General features: G+C 35.2%; 1 protein-coding gene across 1 annotated transcript in view; it reads right to left on the bottom strand.

Annotated features, from left to right (window-relative positions):
* Positions 1–23,173, bottom strand: part of EPHA6 (EPH receptor A6) — an 867,771-nt gene that overhangs the window by 178,265 nt on the left and 666,333 nt on the right. Inside the window, exon 12 of the mRNA XM_049628043.1 lies at positions 18,979–19,164. Within this exon, the coding sequence (XP_049484000.1) occupies positions 18,979–19,164 (186 nt within the window). The remainder of the gene's footprint in view (positions 1–18,978; positions 19,165–23,173) is intronic.

The following is a 23,173-nucleotide window of genomic DNA, read 5'->3' as shown; positions in this document are numbered from 1 at the left end:
CTGGACGTACTGAGAACAATCTGAAAAATTTGCCTTTTAGTTAAATTGGCTTTATGGCCCATTTTTGTGAATATGCTATTTTTAGTGTTCGTTTTATTTCCTTACAGTAAACAAAGTATTCATAAGAAAAAAAATACTGGATCATATACTCAGCATTCAGAATGTATAATTTTAGCAATCAATTTAAATTTTACTGTGAAAAAATTAACTGTAATATTTTATATACAATATAATATTTTGTAATTAATATAATATCTAAATGTTTAATATGATATTTAAGTAAGTAATATAATATTTTATAATTATAAAACCTATATAATAGAATTGTCATTATTATTATGAAGCATGACAAGCATAAAGTTAAAACTACAAGTACTTCAAAATGGTATGAAACAGTAACAAAAAAGTCTACCAGCACCTGTAACCCTCTTTTTTATATGGTTCTGATTATTTTTTATATGGTTCTGATTAAAGGCTTAGATATATTTTTATCAAAGCCTTTTAAAGTATTATTTTACTTCCATTTGTCTTTTCTAGGATACATTAATGTTGCCTGTACCTGTATATGCTGGCAATATATACTATGTATGAAGCAGACAGAAGAATAACGGAAGGCAATGGAAAACAGGAAAGAGGACGAAAGACAAACAGCCATGACACTGGGAGAGACAGGAAAAAAAACACATGTGAGGGGGAAACAGCAATGTCTACAATTTACTCATTGATTGAATGAAAAGTAGCCAGTGGCCTAGTAAAAGGCTCAGCTCTCTAAAGAACCTGAGGTGAAGGCTACCAATCTTGAAACTGTCTGTGGGAGACACTAGCTGAGTGGATCCCCTTATCCAAAGACAGGCAGTTAGCTGCCTATGGCTGTGAGAACAGCCTGCCATTCAGGCTGGAGATGCCTTCAGCCAGCTGGAAAAGCCTCTCATCTCAGCTGTATCACCCTCCGACAATTCAAGTGGTCTCTCTTCTTCTGTCCTCTCCTAAGCTTCAGTAGATAAACTCTACACTGGGAGAGAAAATCGATTAATATCTTATTAATTGCCAAATCTACTATGTCTCTCCCTGTACTTGTGCTGAGGGAACCACTTCTCTGCCATGAATCGGTAAAGAATAGGTAGGTGGAGTTGAACAAAGGAGACCAAGATGAACAACCAGAGCAGGTGGGTCATCTACAGCAGCTACAGTTGATGAAATAGAAGAGTCATTGTACATGTGCACTGAGAATTCTTGAGATAATAAGTAAGATTTTAAAAAGCGAAAGGAAAATGCACCAGAGAAATTGGAAAAAAGGAGGACACTACTGAAAATTCAATACTCATTTTTAAAAGATCTTAAGATCACAGGAGAATGGAAGATCTTGACTTAAGATATGAAATATGAAGGAGGACAGACTCAGGATATTAAGTGTGCATGTTCTGTGAGTTCCAGCAGGAGTGAAAAAATTGAGGAGAAGCAATTTTCAAAGAAACAACTGAAGAGAACTACCCTGAAGTGGAGAAAAAGTGAATTTACAGTTCTTGAAGCACATGAGAGCCAATCAAGATGTATGTAAAGAAGACATATTCCTGGATATATCTTGGAGTCATGTAAGATGAAGAGACTATCTTATACCTTTCCAGATAGAGACAGGAAGTTAACATCAATGTCTCTCATTAATAATGAGTTACATACTCCAGGTTAATAAAGAGTTAGGGATATGAATAGGCAATTGTCAGAGAAAGAGATGAAAATGGTCACTAAACATAAAAAATAATGCATATATAGTTTTTAAATAATGCATAAGAAATTATGCATTATAAAAACATAATATACAATATAAATATATAATTATATATTCTATAAAATATACAATATATGAAATAATATAAAGGTAAAAATAATGCATATATAGTTTTTTATAATGCATAAAATTAACATATATAGTTGAAGATGCAAATTAAAACAATAATGAGGTGTTTTATGATCAGATTGGTAAAAATTTTATTAAAGATGAATAATTGGTAGAATTAAATAAAAACCAATGAGCATTCATTCTTTTAAGAGGATTCTAAATTTGCACAATATTTTGGAAAGTAATTTGCAGTATCTATTTAAAATTTTTTTAAATGTTTATTTATTTTTGAGAGAGATAGAGAGAGCACAAGCAGGGGAGGGGCAGAGAGAGAGGGAGACACAGAATCTGAAGCAGGTTCCAGGCTCTGAGCTATCAGCACAGAACCCAATGCAGGGCTCAAACTCACGAACCGTCAAATCATGACCTGATCTGAAGTCGGACACTTAACCGACTGAGCCACCCAAGCGCCCTTGCAGTATCTATTTTAAAATAGTATCACCCACACTTGACTTAAGAATTACAACTCTAGGAATCTATCCTATGATAATAAAAGCATAATGCGGATCCAAATTATAGCACAGTTTATAAAAAAAACCGGAAGCAATCTAAATGTTTACTGTTAAGTGAAATGTTAAATAAAATATAATATAACCATATAACTTAAGGCAGACATGAAAAAGAGGGATATTTATATGTGCTAATCTGGAACATAATATTGTAGCATGGCTATCATGCCCCAACACCTATTATTTCATTTTTCTACTGTGGAAAAGCCCATTTTTTTAAATTAATTTATTTTTTATTGAAAGCTAATTCACATACCATAAAATTTATCCCTCTAAAGGGTTTTAATTCTGTGATTTTAGTAGTGTGCAGCATTCAACACTATCTGGTAATGCTTTAAAATGTATCCAGGATTTGTTTTGATCAGGTATGGTAAGACAGACTGACAATGATAGTCATACAGGAATGAGTTTTTATATTCAAACATCCCTACTAGAAACAGGAAACATCACACACCACACAGGGCCACATGAGAAGCACCATGGTTGGTCAGGAGGTAACAAGAGTGAGGGGAAAATGTGGATGAGAGCCTTACCTGGGATTTTAGCAGGAAGGAATGAGCAAGGTAATGTAAGCTGATCAAGCGAGTTTACAGTTGACTAGTTGAAATACTTTCTGGGGCTTCAGGGTATAGGGGCTGAGCCTAGTTGTCTGATACTTGGCTCTAGGATAGTTAGGACCAGGGAATAATAGTTTGGGATGGGAGAGTTCAATAAAGAAGGTGGCGGGTGTGGGGGTGTGTGTGTACAGGTTTTGGATTGATTTGTTTGCATATGAAAGGGCCACTTGTGAATGAGTCCTCTACCCTCTCTAGGAATTGATTGCCTTGGAGGGGCAGTTTCTTTAGGATCAGCAAGTCCCATATGTCAAAATATCAGAAAATACAGAAAATAAGATGGCATTATTAATACAGATAACAATATCACTAAGATAGGGACTGCATTTCCCAGCCTCCCTTGCAGCTGTTCTCAACACAACTTTTGCAGAATGTTCTTAATGTGACTAGCAAGCAGCATCCTCCTTCCTGCTGGCTAGAGATGGCCAGGACAGGTAGAACTAGGGCAGAACCATAACAGGAAGATTGAAGTCCTATGCAGTGGGGAGTGGAAAATGAGATAGAAAGAAACTGATCTCAAATGATCATGGACCCTCTAAAAAGCTCTGTACTGTCTATCTAGACTCATGTGAGGAAGAAATTTATATATTACTTAAACTACCATGATTATAGCTGTTAAGTTACTCATAGCCAAACCAAATGTTCAACAATAGAATGCCTAATTAAAAAAAAAATATTGAAACTAATTTGTATAGCATGATTCCAGTGAATAAAACTGTATATAGAGAGGTACAGACACAGATGCTTCTATATACATGTATAGAAAATTTAGGAAGATGATCTCTGGATTATTAACAGGGATTAACTCTAGGAGATGGAACTGGATGGCAGAAGAAAAATCACATTATGTTTAACAAAGTTTTTTTTTAAATGGCAAGTTATGATTTGTTTTTACTCTTTATATTTTTGATTTTGTTTAAGTACAAATTTAAATAGCAAAAAGGTCCACTTATTAGCTCCGTTTACAAGCAGCTATTAAAAAAATAAAAATTATAGTTAATAAACAGCATAATCATAGGTATACTAGTTTGTTGCTGTTAGCAATGTATTTGGTTTCCTAAAATATTTTTCTTCTCAGTCTGTTGTGAATCACCCTGCAAATCTCATAGTGTCTCCTATTGTTATATATAGATTATACACACAAGCATAGAGTTATGCTCATAACTATCAAGACCAAACAAATTAATTTTCTAGAGATTTTTTAAAAAATCCATGAAGTGAACACTAATTACTTCTTTGTTGTTTTCCTTTTGGGAAATGTCCCTTGTTTGTTCCAAGCTATTCTTGTAAGTTTTTCTCCTTCCAGAGGGGGAGGTATGTGACATAGTCTGGCCAGAGCGTCCCACCCACCTGGACACAATTATACCAAAGATGGGCATGTGGCCCAGCTAGGGACAATTTAGTCAATAGATCTGCAGGGAGTCATCTTTCCAGCAAGGAGAAAGAATCTGCCTAAAAAGGAAGCCAAAGGGAGCATGCAGAGAAAAGTAGAGGCTATCTATCTAATCTATCATCTATCTATCTATCTATCTATCTATCTATCTAACTATCCATCCATCTATCTAACCATCCATCCATCCATCCATCCGTCCATCCATCAGTGATTTCACTGTTTTTTTGAACCCCTGCATATAGCTGTTCTTGGATTACTACACTTCTCAGGTATGTGGCTCAGTAAATTATTTTTGTTTTTTCTTAATTTAGGATGAGTTGGTTTTATGTTGCTGATTAATTTACTATTTTATTTGGGGAGATGTTTCCCTCCATTGTTTCAAGGGTTTGGTTATAGAAAAAAGTATGTATACAGATAACACTCTATTTATAAACTGGCCAACTCTTTTGCAAATTGACTCTATTAGAAATGAAACCTAACTCGTAGGTAGAGGCATATGGAATTTCCTACATTCAATAATTTTTCATCTATAAAAGTGGAAATTTCGTCAGGTTGTTCCATTTAATATAAAGATATTTTTCATCATAGCTTAGAAACAAAATACCAACACAATATTTGTTTATTTTAGGAAGTACAGACAATATGAAAAATAACAAATGAAAACAAAACAAAATTATTCTAAAGCTGTAATCCAAAAATAAACACTAACTTGGTTTACAAAATAATTTTATTGGAACAAAAAACTATTAAGTTAATAATAAGTTTGCTATTTTGGGAATCCATTTAGCTAAAAAAAAACACATGTTGCTTTCCAATAAATATGCTTCATAAGTTAATTTACTTACTAAAAATTTTCTGCTTCAAGCTTTTCTTTGAGTTCATTTTTATTAACTAATTTGCTAACAGGCTAATCCATCTAAACTGGAATGACTTCTCTATACAATTCTCAACATATGCAGTGTTTGATAACTTCATTATTTACTACATAATCCCAATTCCAGAGTCTTTATATTAATGATATGCCTGGTTTATAAATAATTATAAAAAGGTAAGAATCCTATTATATACAATTTGATATATTATAAAAATATTTCATAGTGCTTTAGTCTACATTTTAAGTTTTAGACTGAATAATCTATTTGGTCTAAACAATCTGTATTTGGTAATGTGCCAAAATAATGGCATGAGTAAAACTGGGAATTCTAGAAATGCTAGTAGGGTATTGTTTTAATGATATTGTTAAAATGGTTCATTTATTTATAAAGCAAATCTCCACTGAGTGTTTACTTCTGTATATTCCAGAACATTCGTTGGTGCAGAGTATTCTAAGCACATCAGAATGAAGACTACACCATTTATAAAATTATATGTACAAGAGAAGAAAATAAGGCAAGATAGAGGATAAAGAGTGTCTGGGGAGAGGAGGTAGGGTATTCGTATTTTCAGACACCAGTCTGGTAAGGATATTTGGTAAAATCATGGCAGTGAACAAGAACATGGGGAACCCTGAAGCAGCAGTGAGCTTGGTGTGTTCCAGGAACACAGATGGTCTGGAGCACAGGGTGGTAGGAGGGCATAGAAGTAGAAGACAACATCTGAGAGGAAAGCAGGGTCCAGATCATTAAAGGCATTGCAGACCAAAGTAAAGACCTGGCAATTTTTTTTCCTAAGTGCAGTTTGCACATTTTTCTTTAAATCACTCTGAATATGAAAGTGGGTTGTGGTAAGGACAACAGTGAAAGCAAGAAGAGGAGTTACAAGGCAATTGCATTAGTTTCAGAAAGATACCTTTAATTTAAGGTATGAGAGAGTCACAACGTAGACATTAACAGGCTCCACAATACGTTCATTTAACTATAACTGTCCTGACCAATAAGGACAATATTTTGTAGGACAAATTTCCATTTGGGCAAATAAAAAGGACATGAAACATTTAAAAATAATAATAAAGAAGAAGTTACAGCTTTTGAAAATCAGAATATAGGTTACCCTCACTATGGGAAAGTAGAGGTTTCCTGCGAAAATTTTTGAAAGCTGAAATGATATAAAGGAAAGAATATTCCCTGCTTTCTGGAAGTTTGCCTGAGACCACATTTTTAGGGAAGATCTACACTATTATGGTACTAGCATATGGTATTTATAACTAGATAATAATTGTTTTCTGCATCAATAAGGAGGTAGTTTCTGAACAAAATGTAGAAACTACAAAACTAGTATTTACTGCAATACCCACCTTTAGTGTTACGCAGAGAAGTTAATGTTTGATATAGGTGTACTTTATCTTTCCATGATTGACATCAAGATTCTAAATGATAGTATAGCTTTTGTCATCATGTCTTTGAATAACACATTATTTCTTAAAAGAAGGTTTTTTTTTTCCTATTGTATAGGAGACATCTTTAACACAAGCAGAAATATACCCCTCAACCATGAAATTTTTATGGATTCTTCATAAGCTTTTGAAGGGATTCAAATTTGATTTAGAGAGGGATTTGCTCCATTCATACTAGCTTTCCTACAATCTTTTTCTTATCGGCTTTCCTGGACAGTTCTCAATTTCTTAATTAGTAAGAAGTGTAGACATCTATACTTAGACTGAAGGGTGGGCCACTTTAACAACTGAGAATTTCCCTGTAGCTAAAACTTGGGGAAGATACCAAATGATTAGTAGCAATATTTTACATATAGGAATGGTTTCATTTGTTTCACCTTATAAAACAATAGTAGTTTTAAGCTTTACATGTTGTATAATTGAAACTTTAATCATGTGGCAAATGTAGTCTTCCAAATGTTTTACTTGGAGGTAGTGTGAAATATTTTCTGAATCTATTATCAATCAATGCTATGACCCAGGACTATTGTTTGATTCAGGCAGAAAAAACTTGGAATACTGACAGTGACATAAGGGAAACTTTTTTTTTTTTTTAATATATAAAGTTATTTACCTAAAATGTAAGATAATGATATGAATTACAAATCCTTTTTTAGGGAAATAACTAGTTTCTACATTTTTTGAAACAAACTAAGAAATCCCAGTAGACTGACCCTTGATTCTTCCTTTCTTTGGAGTGGCCCCTTTCTTTGCTTGATTTTCTCCAGCAGCCTTATGCTTCCTATCCAGACCTGTTTTCCGCAGGGAATATCCTGGGATTTCTTGCAATGATATGTAATCTATATTAAAGAAATCATTAAATCACAGAAACTGTAGCTAATGGAAGGCATTTCTGTATACTTTCATTCCAGTGTAATGGAATACTTCAGTGATTAGGTACATGAAATAGTGATCAAGTCGCAGAGGTGCTATAGCTTTCTATATTTATGGATAGCTGTACCAAATACAATAGCATGTCTCATATAATATATAGCTATGCCAAAATGAAAACTGAACTTATTTCAAGGAAATCATGCCATTAATGTTTAGGGAAAAGGTCGATGCATTATTTTCAGGGCTAAGAAACCCGAAATAGTCATTGCATCTGAATGAAAAGGAGAAAAAAATTCACTGATGTCTCTGGTTGGCATTTGTGATGAGTGGAAAATGAATAAATTCACTTGCAGTGATTGATGTAACCTAATAAAAATGTCAATAAATTCACATCACTGTGTTGCTATATCTCAATCACGAGCGGACTAAGTTGTGCCTACTTTCTTTTCTCAGGCATAGGAAACACACTACCATATTTCTTCATCCATTCTGAAGTTGGGATTGAATGCTAAGTGATATGACTTAGACTACATAACGTAGAAGAACGTAAAGATGAATTAGTTGTGTTCCTACTTCCAAGTTGATTCTCATCTACAGTAGAAAGAGACACGTACCTAAATAATTATAATGCAATGTAGTAGGCAGCGAAAATTTCAGAGGACAAAAACAGCTAAAAATATGATTGTTGTTCAGAGGAATGAAAAACTACAAAAGTACAGAGAATCACAACTATGACAAAAGCTGCCAATTTCATATAAATGTGATTGATGTTACACAGCGTTCAGATTTAGAACTGGCCTTGAAGTCTGAAAAATTAAGTTCCTTCTTTCCTTCTTTCTTCTTTCTCTTCTTTTTATTCTACCCCTACCTTCTCCTTCCTTTCTCCCTTTCATACCATTTTCTTTCATCCATATGCACTTAGTGCTTACTCCATGCTCAGCACCATGCCAGGTGCCACAATAAATAAAATAAAAACTGTCTTCAACAGACCGTGACCTCCCCCCAAATGCCCATTCCGGTACAAAGGATTTCCCATTCTATTCAAAAGGAAATAAGTTTAAAATACATAGTAGAGGATATATATTAGAAATTTGGGAGGAGGGAGATGGAGGGGAGAATGAAGTAGAGCTGGGATAGAATATTGAGATTAAGTGGAGAAAATGAGGTAGCCATACATAGCCATACACGTTCTTTATTATCGAGAAACTAAGGGTCATCCGAAACCAAATAAACCTGTTTCAGAGAGATTCTAGCTGCTCAGAGTACATGAGTACAGCTTTGGTATCTAAGCGAAACACTGAGGAACCAAGTAGATAGAGAAAGACTATTTCCTTGCTCCACTCAGCAGAGGACCCCGCAAAATTCTGGGGTTTTGAAAACCCAGATAAATGCATTAATGGCAGGATTGTTTTATTCTACTGATAGGCAGTGACTGGGCTGGGGAAACCTCCATAATAGCTGTTAGCAGGTAGTGTGTACATAAGAGGGAGCCCCAACAGGTAACAACTAACAGATTGGTTGGACTGTTTCAGAACAAAGCCTCAGGGGCATCAGAAAAGGGTGCTAAGGCCCTAATCCTATGGTATAAGGGCTAAGAATACAACAGACTTCTGGGCCACACATATAAATGGTGGTTATAGTACAACATGTTAAGTGCAATGCAGATGGCTAACCCATTGCAGAGATCTAGAAAGGAAGTTTCATATAAGCTGTGTCATCCGCTTATAAGTAGAGTTTCCTGGCTGAGTTAAGGGTGATGGGGGCAGAGGAGAGGGAGAATTTCCCCAAAATATGTGAAATAAGAAACAGCATACTGTGTTCAGGGTAATTACCAAGGATTCACTGTTAATAGAATATATACTTAAAGGTATAAAAGGCAGAAGATAAAGCTAAAGGTATGTTGTGAGTGGGGCCAATCAAATAGAGCCTTGAATTTCTAGCTTTGGCAGCATGAGGTTTGTCTGGTGGGTGAAGGAGGTAAAGGAAAGCCATTGAAGCAAAGAAGGAACCTTAAAAATGAGTAAAACAGTTTTATTTAAAAAACAACTAATTTGACAAATGGTGATAAAATGATAAATATGCAAAAAAAAAAAAAAAAACCCAAAAACAAAAACAAAAAAACCTTGGCCCATACCTCACATTTCATACAAAACTAAACTCAAAATGGATCATAGACTTACATGCAAAGTGCAAAGCTATAAAACTTCTAGAGGAAAGAAGAACAAATCTTTGTAACTTTGGGTTAGGTAAAGTTTTTAGATATCACACCAAGAAGTATAATCCATAAAAGAAAAAAATATATAAATTAGATATAACCAAATCTTACAAAACTTACTCTGTTAAAGACACACTTCATAGAACAACAACACAAAAATAAAAAAACAAAAATGAAAACAAACAGATAAAAAAAACAAGCTAAAAACCAGAAAAAATCTACAAATCACATTTCTGACAAAGAACTGTATCTAGAAAATATTTTTTCAAACTTTAAAAACTCAACATTAAGAAAAAACTAACCCAGTGCAAGAAAATTGGTAAAAATCTGAAACCACATTTCACCAAGAAGATATATATGGATAGCAAATAAACATATGAAAAGATGATAAAATTAATAGTCATTAGGGAATGCAAATTAAAATGACAATAAGATACTGATATAGGTTCACTAGAATGGCTAATTTTTTTTAAAAAGTTACAAAACCAACTATCGTCCATAGAACAGAACCACTGAAACCCATCATTACTGGTGGAAATGTGAAATGGTACATCAGGTTTGGAAAACATTTTGGCAGTTTCTCACAAAATTAAACACATATTTATCTTTTAATCTAGTCATTCCATACCCAAAATTTACCCAAGTTAAATGTAAATATGCGTTCCCACAAACACCTGTGCATTAACGTTCACAGAATTTTACTAACAATCATCTAAACTGAAAGCAGACCATATGCCCTTCAACTACTGAATGTATCACCAAACTATGGTACATCTGTACAAAGAGATATTACTCCATAATAACAACAACAAAGGTGAATGACTCTCAAGCGCATTCTAAGAGAAAGCAGCCAGACTCAAAAGGCTTCATTTTGTATAATTCTATCTATAGAACATTCTGAAATACAACTGTTCCTTAAAGAAGTATTCTGATTAATAAACATAGAAGAGCTAAAGAAACAGAATACTCACCATTAGAAAATAGCAGTAATAACTGCTGTAGGCAAGATCTACTATGGATGATGAAATTAGTAGGGAAAAGTTTGAAAAGAAACAGGATATTTGTATAATTTAAATTATCTCCCCCCAAACATATATTAATTACAAAAGGGGAAAAGTAACTTTATACTGGGTAATCTAGAAGGCAAAACCTTAACCAAGTGATTGATGTTAGCATCCCAGGAATAAGGCATATGGACATGATGTTCACAAAGGTATATAACGTCTGTGATACTCCAGCCAAAAATTCATAACCAGAAATCAAATTATGGAAAAACAACAGACACACCTAGACTGAGGGATAGTCTACAAAATAACTGACTAGTACTCTTGAAAAGTGTCAAGGTCATGAGACAAGGAAACATTGCAGAATTGCCACAGATTAGAAGATCCTAAGGGGATGTGGGAACTCTCACAGGACCCTGGGACAGATGAGGACAGTAGTGAAAAGGCTGATAGAATTTGGACAAAATTCTGTAGTTTGGTAAATAGTTCCGTACTGATATTTATTTCTTGGCTTTGATAATAATCCTATGGTTAATGTAAAATATTAACATCAACGGAAACCGAGTGAAAAATTTATGTGGGAACTATACTATTTTCACAAATTTTTCTTTAAGTTTGAAATTATGTCAAAATGAAAATTGGAGAAAAGTCAGAGTAACATATTCCAACAACAACAAAATAAGCATTAAAGTATGCATCATCATGAAATTAAATAAGGAGCTTGCTACATTTTTATTAAGTTTATGGGTAGTTTTTTTTTTTTTTTTTATTTTTTATTTTGCGGGGGAGAGGGGCAGAGAGAGAGGGAGACAGAGAATCCCAAATAGCCTCTGCACTGTCAGTGCTGAGCCCAACATGGGGCTCGAACCTATGAACTGTGTGAGATCACGACCTAAGCTGAACCAAGGGTTGGACACTTAACAGACTAAGGTGCCCAGGAGTTCCTGGATAGTTTTTTATTAGAAGCCACATATGCAAGGAGCCCATAATTATTTGCAGTGATTAAGACTTCTACTGTTCTTTATCCAGTCCTACATAAGACCATCAGGAACCTGGTGAAATTTCCTCAGTAATGACTGATTGCCTGAACTTCCAGTTTGGTAGAATGGTTCTCATGCTCCTGATGTCATGATGCAAATTTATGTCTATTATATAGAGTTATCTATAGCTCTTCTCAAATTCAGCACCATCAAACTTTTCACCAGAAGAAAAAAAAAAAAAAACTTCATCATGAATGATTTAGAAGGAATTTTTATTTTTGAAAATGAGTAAGATTTCACCCTCTAGATAATTCTATTCATTTTGATTTTGAGATATTAAAGGGCAGCATTAGGTATACATAAGATTGTATTTATATTCCTTTTTCTCTCCTAGTTCTATACTTTACAGTGCTATCTTCATATTGAGCAACTTGTTACTAGAATTTTTAAACTGTTACATCTTATTACAGTCTACCTGATAATTAGCAGGCTGGTTAGGGAAAGGGGAGAACCACAGGAAGTACACATTAAGTTAGAGGCAGATCTAGAAAGGTGATTAAACTGAATGACCTTGAGAAAACTCAGATACTTAAACACAGAAGGAACAAGAATAAATTCCTCCTGAACACTGAAGAAGTACCTTCTCTCTTGTAAATAGGGAAGCACACTCTGGCAGAGTATAAGCTGCTGCTCCCAATTAGCCTCAGTGCTGCTTGAATGGAGTGAGGTACGCAGGGCTACCAGAATATGTCATCTTGTTACTATTTCTTATAGTCACAGTTAGTTCATTTTATTTTTATTTTATTTTTAATTTTTTAAATGTTTATTTATTTTTTGAGACAGAGAGAGACAGAGCATGAGCAGGGGAGGGATAGAGAGAGAGGGAGACACAGAATCTGAAGCAGGCTCCAGACTCTGAGCTGTCAGCACAGAGCTGATGCGATGCGGGGCTTGAATTCATGAGCCATGAGATTATGACTTGAGCCAAAGTCGGATGCTCAACCGACTGAGCCATCCAGGCACCCCTAGTTCATTTTCTATTTATCAATATGTATACATTATAATTCCAAGTGGCAAATGCTTTGTAGCAAATATCCCAAGAATCCACTGAGACTCCAAAAATTGCACAATTATAATTCATCACTATTTTCAGTAGCAGCAAATAGTAGATATTAGGAGAAGAGAGAAAAGATTAAAACAAATTAGGATTTCTTCTCTTATTGCTGCCTCTCATCGTTCCTTTTGTTAACCACATTTGCTAACCACAATCTTTGGGGTAGCAGTTCTGTCATGATCTCCAAATTCTCTTGTGTCCTCAGTGATACTCACAACCTTTCTAAGTTTTCCTGGTCTGTTTTCTTTCTCACTCTTCTCAGGGCTATTTCAAACATTCAGGAATACCCCAAGCCCTTTACCTATCACTTGAGCAAATGACCTTGCCCCTTACATGACTGAAAAAAAAAAAAGGAGGCTGGTAACTCCAGAGGTGTCTGGGACTTCTAGGTACCAATATCCTTTTCATATCATAGTTATCTATGTACCCATTAGGGTCAGCTTGGTACATTTGCATTCAGCTCCTCAGGGATTTTGAAGAGGAGGAGATACATGGAATAAATGAGGGTAAGTTTTAAGATGCTTTTGTCATTCAGCAGGAATGTAATCTACAATTCAAGAGACTGGAGAAGAATGAAACCAGAGGACGTAAATGTATGGACCTGACCCAGGAGGACAGGTATTCTGGCTTTCTTTTTCACTGCCAAATGCCTAATGCTTATGAAAGTGCCTGGCACACAGTAGTTAGGTACATAATAAATATTACTTGAATGAATGAATAACATAGCATGGTAAGCATCTGGAATGTAAGTAAGAAATCAACACAATCTAATTTGCATTTTAACCTATCAGTCTGACTGCAGTGTGCACATACCTTATAGTCCACTGCAATCTGACCATCTTCATATAAGCTGTAATGGGCTGTGCCCTCCTGATTGCCTCACCCAACAGATGATTCTCAATCCTTGTCTTACTTGGCTTCCCAGCTCCCTTTACTCTATTGGCCTCTCCCTCATTCTTAGGAACCTTTCTTCTAGGTTGTTTCTTCTGTATCTTTTGTAAGCTTTTCATCTTCAGTTTGCCTGTTAAGGATAGTTCTCCTCAACCTTCTGGGTAAGCTTGTCCTCCCAATAGCTTCAACTACCAATCACCATCCATCTTTTTGTTTGTTTGTTTGTTTGTTTATTTTTGAGACAGAGAGAGACAGAGCATGAACGGGGGAGGGTCAGAGAGAGAGAGAGAGAGATGCAGAATCCGAAGCAGGCTCCAGGCTCTGAGCTGTCAGCACAGAGCCCGACGCGGGGCTCGAACTCACGAACCATGAGATCATGACCTGAGCTGAAGTCGGACGCTTAACCGACTGAGCCACCCAGGTGCCCCTCACCATCCATCTGATGAGTACTCTTAAATTTTCACCTGCAGCCTAGACGTCCACCCAGGTTCCAGAGGATTCCTGGAGTTCTTTAAGTGTCCCAGGTACCTCAAATACAACATCAAGTTAGAATTCATCATTTTCTCTCCAAATCTGCATTTCTCCAGAATTTCTTCTCTTGTGTTAAACCAGAAACTTGTAAGACATCTGAAATCAGTCACTGAAGTCTCCCAATTTAACTCTGGAAATATCTCTTGACTCTATTCCCTTCTTATCTTATCTAATTTAGTTTCCCATTATTTTTTACTTGGATTACTACACTAGTCCTCTCACTGTTTTGCCTACCTATGGTTTTTTTCTTTGAATATGTAATCTGTATTACATATTACTTTGCCCCTGATGTTTTGGATGCCCGAATCTGTATTACTGCTATTACTTTGCCCCTGATGCCCCGAAACATGCCAACTTCTTTCTTAGCCACAAGAGTTTCTGTTTTCTCTGCCTGAATATTCTTCTACCAAATCTTGGCAGGGCTTGATCTTTCACTTCATTCAGGTTTTTTTCTCTTTACCTAAAATTATATTCATGCATTTAATTTCTTTTGGTTTCCTCCAGTAGATAGAAGCTCTTTTTCAATACCATATTACCACTGACTAGAAGAGTGGGCACCCAGTAAGTAAATATTCACTGAATAAATGGATGAATAAATTAACAATAACTGTATCCAGAACAACACATGCCACACATCACACTGGGAAATAGTGGCCTGCTTGTCTGTTGCTCCCAGTGGACAGACACCAACAAGTGGGCTTCTCACGAACACTGAGTGCTTCTTTTCTATAGCTCTAGGTTTTAATCAGAAATAATTTCTAACACCTGGTGGTGCTCAATAACTGTCTCAGAAAACAAAGCAAAACAAACCTCTCAAACTATCTTAGCTAGCAGAATGGCTGAACTCCAGAGGCCGGTGGGTTGGGGGGGAAAACTATCTAATTTATTTTATTAGAATCAGTTTTGCAGAATATTTACCCCTACAATGTATATTCCTTATATCCAAACCTTGATTTTGCCTTACAGGAAAATTTTACCTATACATTCTCTCACAGATTGTTAAAATAAAACTTTATTAAAGGGACTTTTTGTTTCTTCTGGAACCTCTCTCTATTCTCTTTGGATTACTGATACAAACCTGAAGTTATTTAAAAAATTACAAGTGAGGTGATAAGTTACCAATGGCACAAATTTTCCTCACCAACATCTGTGACCCTCTTCCTTTGGCAAAGGAATGGAACACAAAATATTAGGGCTAAATGTGACTTTTACTGTTTTCTAGTCCAATCTGCACTTTTCAATCTTTTGTGTAGATTAAAACAAAAACCAAACAACTGATGCCTAAAGACATGGAGGACTTGGTCAAGACCCTGTAACTGGTAGCTGGACGCACACCAGGTGGAGAGGCAAGGATCACATTGGTGGCAACAGTAATAGTCAGAAATCTTGGGCAATGTATTACTTGACAAGCAGAATGCAATTCTGGAACCAGAGGGGCAGTTCTCATGCAGTTACTGTACAATGTATTTGACTGACTTGAATCTACTCCCTTAGAGCCTGTGTAGACCCACTGAAACTGTCTGAAAGGAGCCCACAGTACTCTGCCATATTTAAAGAGGTTTGGGCATGCTGGCACTTTCTTGTTATAGCTCCTGTTCTGTCCCCACAGAATGTCTTTAGGAAAGTCCTACAATGAAATGAAGTTATGTTTGGGAATTCATTTGCTATCCTCATTGGTTTCTATTACTCCTTACTAGATCTATGATTTACCTGAGATATAGTTGGTATATCTAAATTTAATTATCAGCCTCTAAGCTGGGAGATAGGCACTTCATCAGTTCTCTCTGGTTCCTTCCATCATCATGATTCAAACTGCTGGGCCAGGCTTCAGGAGTGTGGTTACTGCACTGTGTGTCTTCATCATTTAACCACTATTCTTATCTTTTTATAGGAGGGTAGTACTTTCTCTTTTGGTTAAGAAACTAATGACACTGGTGTATACCTTACCAGTTACAAATTGCTACTATGCATGCTACTAATGGCTATAAGTCTGTTCTCTAACTAATGGCTTCTATTTGCTTGTTGGACAAAAAGTATGTGCTAAGCATATGGTTTAGCTCGAGTAATCTCTGTTTATATCAGTTTTATCTTAACAGGTTAATGAAATTGTGATGTGTATCAAATAAATAGGTTCAACTTTTATCACACACACTTTTTATATAATGCAGCTTTTAATCATTTAACTTTCAAGTTTAAAATAAAAGTAGTTATATGCTTTGAATATGAAAGAGCAAAGTGTTCCCAAGAACTTTGTAATATGTATCTCTTGGAGATAAAACGTATACATAAGATAAAAAGTATCCCTATTAAGAATTTATAAAAGGATCTGATGAAGATTTTGATCTATAATTTTGCATTACTTTCAACTGAGAGTCTGAGTTTATTTCTGAGAACCCCAGGATACTCTACTAACATGACTGCATAAACTTATGCTTCATCTTTATCTTTGTCAGTATTATCTTTTATGCAATATGGTAGTCCTTAGGGAGCATTAATTGCTAGCTATCTTTTAGCTACTTAAGGGCAATCTTGGAACAATTACCATGTGTTTATGGGAATGAGGCATTCATTTATTTATTGCCTTTCTCCTAAAAATCTCATAGCACTTGAGTCAAGAAGATAAGAGTATAAATATGCCCACTTATCTTTGTGGGAATTACCCCTTTCTCTATCTCTACCATCCACCTCAGCAACAGCCCAGCACCCTTATATGGGCTCACTTTTACAAGTTCAAACTGTAATGATGATTGCCATTCAAAAGCATATTGAATCTGTCCTTTCTCAACTATCTTTTCCTCCCTTTCCTTCCCCCCACTTCTTTCTTTTTTCTTGAAATGGAACAAGGACCCTGACTTAGGAAACATACAAATCTGGCTTTGTAGAGGTCACTGGTCCCATTTTTAGACAAGATTATTAGACATATGAAACAATCACTGCATTGGGGAGTATTTCAAATGGGCAGACACGTGCCACAGACTATCTCACTAAACCTATTCAGTTGATTTAGGATAAATAAATCTTACTACTTCATAGAGCTATATAAATCTTTTTCCTTTTCGTTACTTTTATCCATATTTATATCTATATCTATATCTATATCTAGCATATAAAATATATGGCAATATGTGACATAACAAAGTCATATAATGTGACTTACCAGAGGGAGAAAACAAAGATCTGATACTGGTTTTGCTCAGTGTTGGAGGCTGGGTTACAGGAAGCAGTGTTGTAAGAGGACAAGCTCCAAAATGCAAATGTGTAAGATGCTTCCACACAGACACATGGACAAGTCCAGAACCAATGGAGAGAGCAACACAAGGACGTAAATACTGGAAGGCCCCGTTAAGGTCACTAAAGTAACAGACCAGTGCAACAGCTATCTTCAAAAGTACACTTTTGGGTCTTCCAGACTGTCAAGGCTAACTGTTATCTTCTGTTCCCCTTGGGCAGCATGTTGGTCAATGCCTTATGAGAGGGACTTAGGAGTTTCATACACATACTCAGTTGTATGCTTTTAGTAAGCTTTTATACTTGCCTGTTTTCAAATATGATGTGAAATTTTAATTTTACATAAGTGGTTTAAGAGAAATATCAGTTTTATGAAAAAATGCTTCTCAAAGATTTAAATTACTTTTTTTTGTTTTTTTTAATATTTGCTATTGGGTTTTATAAGTTATAATTTTTAGTGAATAAGGAGAAATGAGTTAAGGTTTATGTCCTGTCATTATTCAAATAAAAGTGTTTATATAGCAATCTATTTTTTAGAGTATAAGATTAATTTTATATTAAGAAATATTAAGAAAGTTCAAAGGGATGGCTTTGAGCTCACTATTTCTGTAAAAACAGGATTTTTCCCCTCGAATTTTTAATTCTTTTTTCCATTTTATATAAATTAAAGTAATTTAGTTCTAATGGCATTTATGTAGATGGGTTCCATATAAAAATGTTTGTTTAGAAGTTCTACTTCAGATAAAGCGTCCATATTTGTATATGAAATTTATTTACAAGCAGAAGTATTTTACCTTAATGACCTAAAATATTTTAACTGTTTCTTCTATTAATATTGAAATTTTAACAGCTTTAGAAGAAGTAAACAGCTTATAGAGATTAGAAAAATATGTAGCCCTTTACTTTTGATTCATTACTTCAAGTTAAATTAGCAAATGATTTACAGGTAATAAATACCATTTCAAAGCTGTTTGGTGACCAGTGCAAACTCTGATAATATCATAGCCTAATATCAAGATTCTGAGGGGTTCAGAAGATGATATCTGAACTACATTACCTTCTTTTTTTAAATTTTTAATATTTTTATTTATTTTTGACAGAGAGAGAGAGAGAGAGAGAGAGAGAGAGCGGACAGTGAAAGGGCAGAGAGAGGGAGAAACAGAATCTGAAGCAGGCTCCACGCTCTTAGCCATCAGGGGGCCCAAACTCATGAATGGTGAGATCATGGTCTGAGCTGAAGTCAGATACTTAACCGACTGAGCCACCCAGGCGCCCTCTGAAGTAGATTATCCTCTTAATGGCTGTGGTATTGCTAGTGAGGTTTTCGTTTGTTTGTTAATTTTAAGGAACTAAGATAGAGATATACAAAAGAAGTAATGAAGAGAATCAGTACTTACTTTTTGTGACAACACCTTCCAGTCGAATGATATTTGGGTGGTCAAACTGACCCATGATACTAGCTTCTCTTAGAAAATCTCTTCTTTGTCGATCCATGTGGCCACCTTTCAAAGTTTTGATGGCAACGGGGATCTCTCTTTTCCCTGGTGTCTTCAATCGCCCACTACAGACTTCTCCAAATTCTCCTTAAAATATGAACAAAAGTAGTTGTTTAAGCAGAATACTTACATTCCAGAAGAACTGAGTTGTCATACGGTACTGTTTTTTTTTTTTTTTTTAACATAATGACTGTCAACTGTGTCATTTCCACATGGAGATTTCTTTCTTAAAAATTAAACTTATAATGATGATGTGCTTGATCAGCATCATTTATAATGAATAATGGAATGCACTTTCATATGGTAAGGCACAGGAACTGCCATTGATAGATCTCCCTGATCTGCAGAGAAATTATGACTAGCAGAATGGGTGATGCTAATGTAATTCTATAGAAAAGCAATCACTGTATAACATTTCCTGTTCCTGTTCTCAATACTGAAATATGGGCCAAATGTCTGCTCTATTCAGGGAATCCATCAGGCATGTGTAGCTGACTTGATCCTGCAGACCATATATCTGAGTTTCACTACCACCAGAAATCAATGCTAGGGTCAACTGGTACATGAACATATTGAAATGACTACACTGAACTCAACTATAATAGGTGATTATACAGGCTAAATTACAAGTCACATGGTTGGAATACAAATATAGTAAGATAATTTATGGCTCAGCAACGGCTTCATTGGGAAGTAATGAATAGTAGGCAAATATTTATCACAAATTTAATATATATATTAAATACACATATTTAATATGTATACATATACATATACATATACATATACATATACATATATGTATACATATATATGTATACATATACACATATCCAGTGCTACAGTGCTGTGAGTTCAAAGAAGTGTAAGACTTGGTCTCTGTTCTTAGGAGCTTATAGTCTAGCAGAAGAGTTTAGCTGAACAAATATAACACTCAAGAACATAAGAACCAATCTCTGCAAATGGTGTATTAGTTAACTAAGAACAGTGGCAGCTAGAAGGCTTCCTGGAGCAGGTGAAACTTTTGCTGATGTTGAGCGATAGGTACGATTTGGATATTCAAGAAAAGCAGTAACGTTCCAGGCAGTGGTGCACAGAGGGAGCGAGAAAAATGAAGACAATGTTTCAAAGGTCAGAAGCCAAGGGTGGCAAGTGAGGTTATCGTGGGAAAGAAGTTTGGAAGTTTTCTTAGTGCAATGCAATAAATTCAATAAAACTTGAAATTCCAGACTTAACTTTTCTGAGGCCAATTACCTACATTTGCTTAAGAGCATGATGCTTGATCACCAATTTATTAATCTATCAAGTAAAGATAATAATAAAATCTTCCATAATTCTATAATGTCCCTTCCTCATCAGGATACTGGGAAGATCAAAAGTGATGATATATATAAAAGTGCTTATCAACTGTAAAGTGCTGTTCATGTACTTTAACTTATATGAATCTTTGGAATGGTGAAAGAAATGAAAATTAAAGTATCTTCAGTTAGTTTATTAGCTAGCAGTTCTGGCTAATAGTTCAATGGAATGTAAATTTAAGTGTAGAGAACCAAATTAAATTTTTGAAGTACCATAGATTTCAATTATCCTTATTTGGTCCAAAGAAGAACCAATTCATTATAATCAACTAAATATTGACTATACATGAATATTAACCACCTTTTGCTATAAATGCTAAGATATTTTTTAAGTGAAAAAAAAAAACACTAGGAAGGAAATAAGCCAAAATATTGCTTCTAAATTATGTGTAAACATGTCTATTAGAAATAGAAAGCAGTCTAACAAGAGAGTTTACTCTACATTAAACCAACAAATAAGCAAATAGAAAACTCAGACTAGAGTGGGGTCCCCAAGTTCAGTGCATATGATATTAGAGTTTTATAAATCTTGTTTAATTTGACATCAAAACAAGAAAAGTCTGTTTTTACTTAATGATACTCTCAACCTGTTGGAGGTTAAATGTTTCATGTTGACAGGAAAAAGAGGCTGTAGTTTTTCAGTTTTGTAATTACAAAAAAAATTTTTAAAGATTTTCTCTCAGACATTAAAAAAATGGCCATTGGTAGAGATGTTTGACATTTTACTATTGAAGCTCTGAACCTTGAGAGAAAAGGTATGTACCTATGTCTAAATTAATGTCTTATACATCCAGGCCTACTAAGGTACTTCAAATTCCTTCTTGGACCACTGTGGTTTGTTATAATAAATATCCACAATAAAACAGATATTTCTTTTTTTTTCTTTTGCCTTAATAAGTTTTCTAGTGAAAATAAAAGCTCACCAATATTTTAAAACTCCTCACCTGTCTTGAGCCCATAATGCAAGTGATTTTCTGTTAGCATTCCATAGTAATCCAAATAAACTTTTGAATGTAGTGAAATAAATAGAAAACACTGGTGTTATTTGATCAAGACAGGCAGAGTGGTAATTTTCTTTTTTTTTTTTTTTTTTTTTTTGTTCTCTGAAATTTATGTATCCTATTATCACCAGGTAGGTGTTTTCTTCATGTCAAACTTTGTACCATCAAGCTGTTATCACACTTATTTCAGTGACACTAAATATGGTTGCCTCAATTAAAGATCTGAGACTCCTAGTGTATTCTTCAGGCAAAGCCCAAAAACTGCAGTCAGGAAATGTATTAAAACCCTTATCTGTGGAAGGCCTGAATGTATAAGACATATCAGAGAGTAAAAATATAATCTAAATCAAATGCATAGTTTAAGATATTGCCAAAGGCTGTTCCATTATATTATTATCCTTGTAGCAAGAGTTGAGGCCCTGTACATAACCATCAGTAAGATAAATTATTCTTCACTATGATGTGTGAACATTTTTATATACTGGTTAGTGCATCATTAACTCACTGACTACAGGAATATGGTGCTAACTATAGTTTTTTTTTTTCTTTTCCAATCATTGTCGCCATCATTATTACACAGGTAGCACTTATACATTGCTTAACATGAACCAGATCTAAAAACTAAATATATATTTTGATCTTGACAACAAACATTTGTGGTGGGTACCATTATTATCCCCACTTTGCAGATGAAGAAGCTGAGATACATGGGCTAAATAACCTGCCTATCGTGACACAACTAGAAAGTGGTAAAACTGTAATTTGAACTCAGGAAGTCTGGCTCCAGGGTCTGTGCTTATAACTACCATTTAGTGCTGTCTGGGATGTTTATTATTATTAATATTTTGTTATTATATTATAATAACAATTAGTATTGGATTTTCCATATAAAGTCTACATAACCAAATTAAAACCGTGAGAGAATGGTGGAGGTGGTGAGGGACCATCCATTCGGGGGACTGCCACCTCACAATCTCCTGGAAGATTTCCAAAATTTTCTCTTCCACGTCCTGAGACTCTGGTTTCCCCTACCTCCAACCCCTTGAGAGTCAATGAAGCCAAGATCCACACTCCTGATGGCTTTTTAGAACATATCTCTCAGGTATAATGAGGTATTTCTTTCCTTACACTTGCTATTTCCCTCTGATAGGAATGTTCTCCACAAAGTGTCCTCTTTCCTCCCTTGTCCATCTTCCTCAGTCCTCTATGGGGATGGTTTCTCATAAGCAGTAAAGGCCAAGTCTGAGGTCCCTCCTTCAGAAAACTTGCTCTGATAAATCCATCTAATTTAATCTCCACTACTATCAGTCCCTTTTAAATGAAAAAGAAAAAATTAGCAGCTCAACAATCAGAAGCTGTCCTCGGTCTCACAGCTGGGCTGTGTAACTCTCCTATCACACACTATACCAGCCTTGACAAGGTTACTCTGAGACCATGACAAAATGAGACAGAGCAAGGTCACTGTGTACTTTGCCTAAGCACAGACAAAGGCAAGGTCACATGCCAAAATACTAAATATGCCCTCCTCTCTTGGCTAGAATGAATAATGGCTCTTTCTTCACCAATTGTATCCTTATCCTTGTTCTTGTCTCCCCTCTGTGGAGATAAGATTCATTAAGATATTGTGGTGTAAGTCCTAAAATTAAAGCCCAATATTATGTGCTGTTTTAATATCTGGGGGAAACTGGGAAGGCCTCAAACAGCCTTCCCACAGGCTCTCCCTCCCACTCGGCTCCC

Source organism: Panthera uncia, chromosome C2 (assembly GCF_023721935.1).
Source record: "Panthera uncia isolate 11264 chromosome C2, Puncia_PCG_1.0, whole genome shotgun sequence".
Lineage (NCBI taxonomy): Eukaryota > Metazoa > Chordata > Mammalia > Carnivora > Felidae > Panthera > Panthera uncia.
This window is presented reverse-complemented; position numbering and strand designations above follow the sequence as displayed.